The sequence below is a fragment of the Phodopus roborovskii genome, unplaced genomic scaffold, assembly GCF_943737965.1.
Source record: "Phodopus roborovskii unplaced genomic scaffold, PHOROB, whole genome shotgun sequence".
In the NCBI taxonomy this organism is placed as follows: Eukaryota; Metazoa; Chordata; class Mammalia; order Rodentia; family Cricetidae; genus Phodopus; species Phodopus roborovskii.
In genome coordinates this window covers 25,717,226-25,727,041 of record NW_026126418.1, presented here as the reverse complement: position 1 = coordinate 25,727,041, position 9,816 = coordinate 25,717,226, and the positions used below count along the sequence as shown (strand labels likewise).

The 9,816-nt window shown below is 41.7% G+C and overlaps 1 protein-coding gene across 1 annotated transcript in view; it reads left to right on the top strand.

Annotated features, from left to right (window-relative positions):
* The first annotated feature begins 296 nt into the window (after window positions 1-296).
* Window positions 297-9,816, top strand: part of Itga4 (integrin subunit alpha 4) — a 72,199-nt gene continuing 62,679 nt past the window's right edge. The window contains exons 1-2 of the mRNA XM_051184385.1: window positions 297-678; window positions 1,009-1,130. Coding sequence (XP_051040342.1) covers window positions 482-678; window positions 1,009-1,130 — 319 coding nt within the window. The 5' untranslated portion in view covers window positions 297-481. The remainder of the gene's footprint in view (window positions 679-1,008; window positions 1,131-9,816) is intronic.

Genomic DNA, 9,816 nt, shown 5'->3' with positions numbered 1-9,816 from the left:
GGAAAGCCCTGCCCCCTTTGTGCTCCTCTCAGGGCCACTCTTGCTAAGCCCCAGAACCATCTCCATGCTCTGTAGGCTGCCAGAACCTGGCCAGGATGAGTCCCTGCAACCTAGGTCCCCTAGCGCCCCCTACAGCTGCGGTGGGTTGGGGGCAGGGATCGGGTTGAGGAGAGGGAGACTAGGCTGTGAGCCACTGCACCACACCCAGGACCCCACCCAGATCACAGGAGCACCCAGCCCCCAGGCCACAAAAACGGGGCGTGGGCCAGGGCCTGAGGCATCCCTGGCCACCACGATTGCTCCGCCTGTGGCCACCAATGTCCCTCCTCTGGCGCCCCTCTCTCCGCCCCTGTCGCCCGCCAGTACCGGACACGCTGCTGCACTTCATCTCTTGGGGCGCTCTTCGCCTTGGCCAACCGTCGCATCCTGTGCAACTCTGGTCAGCGGTCGTTTGGTGTTGAATGTTCCCCACCAAGAGTGCATGGCTGCGGAGCCGAGGCGCAGACCCGGGCCCCGAGGGCTCGCCCTCTGGGAAGCGGTGATGCTGTTGTTGTACCTGGGGGTGCCTACGGGGTACCCCTACAACCTGGACCCAGAGAGCGCGCTGCTGTACCAGGGCCCCTCCGGCACTCTGTTTGGCTATTCGGTGGTGCTGCACAGCCACGGGGAAAAGCGCTGGTGAGTGCGCCCTCCCCAAGAGGCAAGTGGCAGCGCCTCCGCCTCTGGGATTCCTTGTTGAGTCAAACTTTCCGCTCTCCTGGGAGGGCAGAGGAAAGCCTGGTTTCAGCCAGTTGGCTCACTGGAGGGCCTTGGAACTAACTTATCTTAGGATGGCCTCAGGGCGCTCCTAGTACCTGGTCCTGGAGTCCTGAGTCTGGGGTGATGGTGAAGGGCAAAAGACGTGGGCGCCACTTCCCTAGCTGCCCACAGCATAGCTGTGGCAATCGGGACAGGGTGGGTGGGCAGACTGCCTCACATCTGAACGAACTTGCATGGTTCTCGCTTTAGGCTCATCGCGGGGGCGCCCACTGCCAGCTGGCTCTCCAATACTTCAGTGGTCAATCCTGGGGCGATTTATAGATGCAGGATCGGAGAGAATCCAGACCAGACCTGCGAACAGCTCCAGCTGGGTGAGTTGGGTCCTGAACAAGGAGATAATGAACTTTTTCTCCCTATGAGCCTATTGTTGGGCAAATCCTGGAAGACTTCACGATGCCAGTTTCTAGTTTAAAGTGCATGCCTTTCATTTTAACCTCATGGCAGTTTGCTTCTGGTGATATTTGCTTGCAGCTGTTGATCCCAGTATCTACCAGAGCTCTTTCAGGGAAAATTTCTTAGGATGCCTTCTGGCCAGCAAGCTCTTAACCTCCACCATGTGTGAAACCTATTTCAAAACCAGAGGACCCAACCCAGAGAAGGATTTTTAAGAATTGTAGTTGATCTCTGACTTGTCGACTTTGATCTAGAATAAAGGACACATCAGGAATGAAAACTTCGATTGATCCTGTCATTTAGCCCAAGGGATTTTCTTTCTCTTCCTTTTAAAAAAGAAAGTGATACCATTTTCCCATAGAATATATACCATGAAAGAACAGGAGGGGAAAAAACTGGCATGCCTACTGTTAAAATAGTTAATATAGGAGGTCTAGCAGATAATTGTTAATTTTTCTCTCAGATTCTCCTGTTAAGCAGGCCTGTCTTCAGCCCCCATTTCTTATGTCTTTATTTAGGTTTACAGCAACTTGAGAAATGTGTGCTGGTGGGGGAGGGGACAAGTTTCATGTTTCAAAGTCAAAAGCCAATTTGCTGCGCAGAGACACATGGGAAAAGAAAGGGGAACTAATATTAATTTAGATCTATCTTGCTCCCAGTGTTGTTAAGTACTGTTGTGTATATTGCTCAATGTTTTCCCTTCAAAGCAACCCTAGGTTATGACTGTATTGTTTCTGCTTAGCACAGTAGGACTCCACACAGAGAGCTGTGGGTTCCTCCTTGAAAATTACTTACCAAGGCGAGGCTTAGCCTTACACTTTACTTGTACATCTTCAAGTGAAGATAAAACTAAATGGTGTGCTGTCTATAGAGATGTTATATCATCTATGATGATGAATTATATGAATAGGCTTTTTGTACTTGTCTGTAAGTACACCATTTGAGATTACCTTATTTTATCTTTAAATTTTTATAGTCACCCTTGTGTCGTTGTTTGCTTTCTTGTTCTGTTCTGTTTCTTTCTTTTTTTTTTTTTTTTTGTACCCATAAAAATGCAGAGGTTATCGATGCATTGGACTTGCCTGCAACTGACACAAAAGTACAAAGGGTGGGAATGGGAAGACACAAGGGGAGGAGGAGGATGGAGGGGAGAGGCAGAGAAGCAACAAAACGAATTTTATTCAGGAAGAAAAAGCTACTATGAAACTTAATTCTTCCTAAAGGAGAGATGGGCCTCAGAATATCATTAGGCACCCCCTATTTCAAGTAACAGACAGGGATGCATACAAGATTCACAGAGCTGTGTATTTGGAATGGTTTTTGCAAAGTATTTTTATTGCCTGAGTGTGCTGTGCAATGAATGAAGCCTTCATTTGACTGAGGCTTCACAGGCTCTCCGGTCCTGGCATTCTTTCTAGATCCATGACATTATAGCTACTGGTAGCTACATCCTGCCTGGAGGGCACTGAATCTATTTTGGGATGCTTGTATTTAACTGGAAAGATCATGTCATCCTGATATATAAGCTTTTAGATGATGGCAGCTGTCAATTAAAGGGAAACATAAATTCACTGCAGTGCAAAGTGCAGAACTCATCAGAGACATTCAGGCACCATAGATACATAAGGAACATTACGAGTTTGGGGATAGATGAATAAAGGAAAGTACAAGTTTGACAGTTATCAGCTTGATTGGTGGGTAACAGTTAGCAATGCTAAGCCAAAGAGGTATTTTGTACCTTCAAGAATTGACTCAACAACAAAAATACTGAGATGGAAGAGACAAAATTGATTATAAGGTCCTAGTCATTTGATTGGTTACAGTATCAGGTATTGTAACAAAATACTTTTGTAAGGGAATTGGATGAAATTACTTCTCAGGGAACATTCTGAACAATACATTCTCATTTTCTACAGAAAAAAAAAATTTGTTTGTTGTTGTTGTTGTTAAGAACAAATTCAAAAGTAATTTAAAGCTAGAAGGTAAAATACCGATGCTGATGTCCAGAAAGCAAGTTTAAAAATTCATCAATTAAGTAGCAGAAACATTTTAAGACTGTAAGGTTTGTAGACTGTCCACCATTACTTAGGAATACATTTTGAGAGGAAGGAGAAAGCTACCTACACACACACTCTCTCTCTCTCTCTCTCTCTCTCTCTCTCTCTCTCTCTCTCTCTCTCTTCTATATGACTGAACTATTTATAATTTTTAAAATATTTTTATTTGTATTTAACTATATTATATGGTTATATTATAAATCACCACATTTATAATTATATAAATAGTTGTAATTATCCTACCTAGAATGTGAGTGATTATATTATAAAATGTAAAAATACTTAGCCTAGCCAGACATGGTGGCACATGCCTTTAATCCTAACACTCAGGCGGCAGGGGCAGATATATCTCTGTAAGTTCAGGTCCAAGCCAGAGCTACATAGTGAGACCCTGTCTCAAAACCTGCCTCTGCAAAATACTTAATAACTGATACATATCAAATATTTAAAACACTTAAAATATATGTGACATCTGCAATCAAATGTTACCAAAATAAGTAATCAGGGTCAATTAATGAATTAAAAATAAAATGTTAATTATATAAACAAAGTAATATAACAAATTACAATGAAGAAAAATGAAAAAGTTATTGGCCCATCAAAAAAAGCTATAAGATAGAGCTATTTTGGACATCTCAGTAAGTAACCTCTTGCCTCTGGACTAACTTTACTTTTTGTCATGATTCTAATAGTGTGCAGTCTTGTAAAATGGTGTCTATCAGCTGTTTGGTTAAATCCATCATGAGTTGTTTCAAAGTCTCTGTAGTGTGTGAGACTAATGGCTGACAGATAGTCTCCTGTCCTCCTCTCCCACCCTAGAGTAGTCTGTAATGGGTATGCTGAGTTACTGCATTCCATGCTGTATCCACTATAGCTGTAATCAGAGTCAAGCAGGCATACTCATTTATCTAGCATGCTCAGGGGAGATGTTGGCAGTGCCCCTTCCACAGACCAAGTTGGCTGCTGAGGTAACACTAATGGAGTTGCTTATATAGTACTCAGGGTGTTTTCTTCCTGTGTTCTCAGCCTCTTCTGGCACCCTGCCTGCCTCAGAGGTGTCTGTTGTTTTTCACTCCCTTGCTACTTCCTTCCATGAACAAAAAAGTGGTCTCACTTCAGGAGGACCTAGGTCTACATCCACTTGTGGAGACAGTGTCTACGTGGGTCATGGTGATTTCCACATGTCTGTTCTCTTTTCTGTCAGCCACTCTGCATCCTTACTGGGGGTTGTTTGATGAATTTGGTAGTTCCCGAGTCAGGGTGATGAAAAATAGCGACTCAGTTAATACATTTAAGCATGATCCATGTTTATAACACACATAGTCAACAGAGCAGAACACAGTAACAATGCATAAATGATTGTTACATTTATTTGGGTATCCCACCGTGTGTGTGTGTGTGTGTGTGTGTGTGTGAGAGAGAGAGAGAGAGAGAGAGAGAGAGAGAGAGAGAAAGAGAGAGAGAGAGAGAGAGACTTACCTGGTAATAGAATCTAAACGTACACAGTTATGCAGCTCAATGAAGTAGTCACTGGTCACATGTGGCTTTTGAGGACAGGAAATGTGCACAGAGAGAAATTTTATTAAGTAATTTACCTAATAGATATCTAGAAACAGGATAAAACTAAGTTATGATTACCTCATGAAAGAAATTTCTTAAGGTAGTATTGATAGCTTAATAACTCAATTGATTTAACATCCTTTTTACCTTTATAATACGGCAGCCCTTCAGTTAAAAATATCGTGTGAACACACATTACATTTCTATCAGATAACATTAGTGCCCCCCCCACACACACACACTTGCCCCGAAAACTTCCCTTGGGTGGGAGCACTCCTGCGTCTGTGCCTAGATGGGTAGGGCCCTCACTTCCTCTGCAGATGCAGAGCTCTGGCTGCTGGGCTGTTAAGCTTCCTGTCTGGGCTTCTCTTTCTCTTGCTGGAAGACCAAGGGCACATAGCAACTTGGTCACCATTACTGGTTTTGAATATATTTCTGGAAATAATGATGTCTTAGGAAATCTCCTGTTTTGATATTTCATAACCTACTTGGGAACGGGTCAAGTTCCTAAGCAATGCATCATTTCTACCGGCTGACAGGAGTTAGTAATACTAAATTACAAACACTTAACTGTTAAAACTTCATATATATTCTGGGCAATGTTTTGTTGTTGTTGTTTGCAACAAGCCTGAAATTATAGCTTACAAAGCTAAGATTAATACGGATTTGTCATTTTGGAAAATTGTCCTTGAATATAGGCTATTCTGAACACAGAAAATCATAAGATGTCATTAATAAGCTGAGATTAAAAGGTAGAAGCTGGGGTTGGCCAAATGGCTTAGTTGTTGAAGGTGTGTTTCACTCTGGCAAGTTCACTTCTAGCATCCACATCAGGCAGCTTACAATCACCTGTGAATGCCAGATTCATTCAGGGGCATCCAATGTATTTGGTCTCTTGTGTACGTACTCACCAACAGATATACACAGAGAGATATACAGATGGACAAACAGACAGACAGACAGACAGACACACACACACACACAAACACACATGATTAATATTCTACAATATGAGAAGTTTCCTAATCTCCCATACTTGATCTCCCAAAAGGTGAGATGTCCTTCTAATTGGAAAGGTGATTTCTTAAATCCACTTTTGAAAAAAATATGCTTATGTGATTAATATTTCTAGTGGCTAAGATACTTTTCCTTGGCAAGAGACCTCGAGTCAGGTATTATTAGTTGATTGCACATATCACTCATGTATTCATTTAGTCATAAGCTGAGGGATATGCAAGGACCAGACATAAGTACACAAAAACAACACATCCTTTGTACAACAGTTTTCCCACCTGTATGTTCATTATTGTAGGAAACTGGATGGGAAGAGCTAATGATAAGAACAAATTAGTGAGGAATTGAGACCCAAGAAGGGATAGAGTAAGTCTCCTCTAGGGTAAAGAAGAGATTATAAAAATAATTTGCCATTGAGGGTGTGGCCACTGGTAGGTTCCCATGCTACAGTGGATGTCTCCACAGCCTTGTACATAGGGGCAGTTAATTAGACTTAGTAGATTATTAGAGACAAGAAGAAGGGAAGTAGGAAGAAGAGCAAGAGGGGGGTGGAAATAATGATACAAGGAGAAGGAGTTGTTTGGGAAAGGGAGGTACCTGGTTATATTTCATTGCATACAGGTATGAGATTCTCAAAGAAGAAGAAGAAGGAGAAGGAGAAGGAGAAGGAGGAAGGAGGAAGGAGGAGGAAGGAGGAGGAGGAAGGAGGAGGAGGAAGGAGGAGGAGGAAGGAGGAGGAGAAGGAAGGAGGAGGAAGGAGGAGGAAGGAGGAGGAGGAGGAGGAGGAGGAGGAGGAGGAGGAAGAAGAAGAAGAAGAAGAAGAAGAAGAAGAAGAAGAAGAAGAAGAAGAAGAAGAAGAAGAACAAGAAGAAGAAGAAGAAGAAACGCCAGACAGAACAAGCATTGGATGTGGAGGTCTTTGAAAGCATAGCACCTCTGAAGAACTGAAAACCACATAGAGTGATATGAATGACAGATTATTTCTGGAAGAGTTTACGACTTTGAGTCTATCCTGTGGTGTTTAAAACTGGGAAGTGATATGTTCAGATTGAGTGTTTGACACTTGGTATTCTAGTGTGGTGTGATGAGTACTTTGGAGTCAATGTATCAAGACTAAGAGAAATATGGCATTTTTTCCTATAGTAGAGGATAATGATGGTAAGTCCCTAGCTAGTACAGAGGCAGGTGTGATGGAGAAAACCAGAGTTCTACAGATGTTTAGAAGATGGATTCAGAAATGTGAAATACTTGGTTCTTTTTGAATGAGTAAAACACTATAAAAAGGAAATTATCAAAGATGCCACCAAAGGTTTTAATTTTGGAGAATTGGATGGATATTAGTGAAGGGTACTCCAAAAGGGTTGAACAGAAGGTTTTCTAGGAAGACAGTGTATTTCATAGTTGTGAGGTTCATATGACACAAAAGTAGCTATCTATGAATTAGATTTATATGCCTGAGGATCAGAAAGGAGATTGTATCAGCAAGTCAGAGTCAAGAATGATTGTCATGAAAGAGACAGTTAATGCCATAGGGGTGAATGAGCTTAACCAGCAAACTATAGGGTATGCATATCAGAAGACCGAGGGTAGACACTGAGATTCCTACAGCTAAGGAAGGGTCTAGAATAGTACTACTCATATTCAACTTAAACCATCCATGGAGCTTTAAGAATACCTACCTGTTCTAGTGGTCCTGTCTCAAATTAATTGTCTCTAGGAGTCTGTCCAAAAAAGGAAGCAGGAGTTTCCAGAGGTCCAAATATGATTTTAATGTTCATCCATGGTTGAGAGCCATTGTAGAAGAAAGGAGAGGCCTCAACAAAGACAGAGCTAAGATAAAAGGCAGCAAGACAATCGGGTGCATTTGGCATTGTAGAAGGCAGGGGGTGGCAGGGTTTTGAGAAATGGCTTGTGGCTGGGAGGGTTAAAGGACCCTAGACATCACAAAAGATAAGAACATAGGTATCTTCACTGGATTAGAGAGAATAGAGTCACCAATAACCTTGGGAAGACTAGTTTAAGTGGTGAAGATTGTAAAGACTTGACACATGAAGAATGAGAGCAAAAGGCAATGTTTCCTATAACCCTATAGCCCTTAGCATGCCATATCCAAGTAATAAAGCTGAATGAGATGTGATTGAAAGGCACAGTGAATTCAGTCTAGACAATGAGAGAGACAGGTGAGTGAATCATTAGTGATGACAGACAAATATGGGCTGGGCAGTGGTAGCACATACCTTTAATCCCAGCACTTGGGAGGCAGTGACTTTGAGGCCAGCCTGGTTTACAGAGCAAGTACTAGGACAAACTCCAAAGTTATATAGAACAATCCTATCTTGAAAAACCAAAAAAAAAAAAAAAATGAGAGAGAGAAGGAGAGAGAGGAAAGAAAGGAAGGAGGGAAGGAAGGAAGAAAGAAAAACAGCAAAACAATAGACAGACATCAGGACCATCTGGTAGGCGTTCTAGACTGTGTAGTACTGAGGAGTAAGCCAGTTTTCACTGGTTTTGATGACCACACATCAGGAACTCAATATAACTAAAATTAATAGATACATTTTTTCAGAGTTAGTGATATTTTACAGGATTTGTTGCCAATTTCAGCACTCCTTGAATGGGGCTGCATCAGCCTGCACCCTGAAGGCTTGGTGGCTTCTCCCAAGGAAACATCATTACCTATCCTAGGAGGTTGGTAGTATGGAAGTGACTATCTTAAGGAACAGAAAGTTTCAAGAATAGCTCAATGTGGGGAAATAGAACATGGCAATGGGCTTGTAAGTGGCTGGATCAGGCTTAGTAATTCCATGTTTGTTTCGTTGTCCTTAGTTTATACCTACACTTTTTTAAGTTGCGAGAATTCTTTTTCAGTTTTGAAACACTGGAATTCACAATGAATATGTTCAGAAATAATAAGAACATTTTCAGGCCCCCTTTGTTTGGAAGGATGTCTACTTCTATGATACAAACCGTGTGTATTCTTTTCAAATTACTCCTTAGCCTGAAAGGATGTCTCAGTCATTAAAGGCTCAATTCACACCTGATCTGTACACACTGTGCCAGTTTACAGCCCTGTGGAACTCTTCTAGCATGACTTTACTCTGGGCTCAGGCTCTGTTTTCCTATGAATATTTTCTACTGGGCATTACATTTGATCACTTTTGTGTGCCAGTTACGGTTTCTGCAGTGTTTTATTGTAGCCTTTTCAACTCCTTGCAGAGAAATTACACTTGGTGTCGGTAACTCCTCATCCTGGAGTGAGTCTTCACTGACAAGGAAAATCGGAAAGCTCCTCACTGATTTTCTTTTAAATCCCGCTGTCTTGCCATATATAATTCCCTGGTCCTCACCTATTTTACATACTGAAAAAAAAGCAACCTAGCATTTCAACACAGACCACTTTTAGTTGAAGGGCAAACAGGTTTTCCTGTTTAGAATTTTGTATTATCTTGCATGAGTGGGTAAAAGGGCTTGCTAACAAGAGATGGGAACAGGAGAATCAGCTGGATGATCCTGGGTCAGCTAGCCTGGAGTACACGGCATGGAGAAAAAGGAAGATCCTGTCTCAGCAAGGTAGAAGGCTAGGAATTACTGCTAACATATGTTCTCTGAGCCTCACATAGGCAATGCCCCATACACAGAAATAAATTTAGAAATATTTTAAATTATTCAAAACTATATTCATTTAAGTTTTTCAAGTGAATCTTTAAATCCAAAAAACTACCGGAGAACTATGAAAGTAGGATTTTCTAATGTCAGAAACAGATGTTACTTAATTTTAGTAATAAATTATTTTTAAAATAGAATTAGTACAGAATCGGTTAGTTAATAATGCCAGCATTTGAAAGGCTAACATTGACAAGCTTACTGCTTGTATTGACCTTTATCCCTGTTCCCCCACTCCCCAACAGCACTTGGCTGTGTGACCTTGAACAAGCCATCTCTCCTTGTTAAAGCTTCTCTGCATTTGATGATT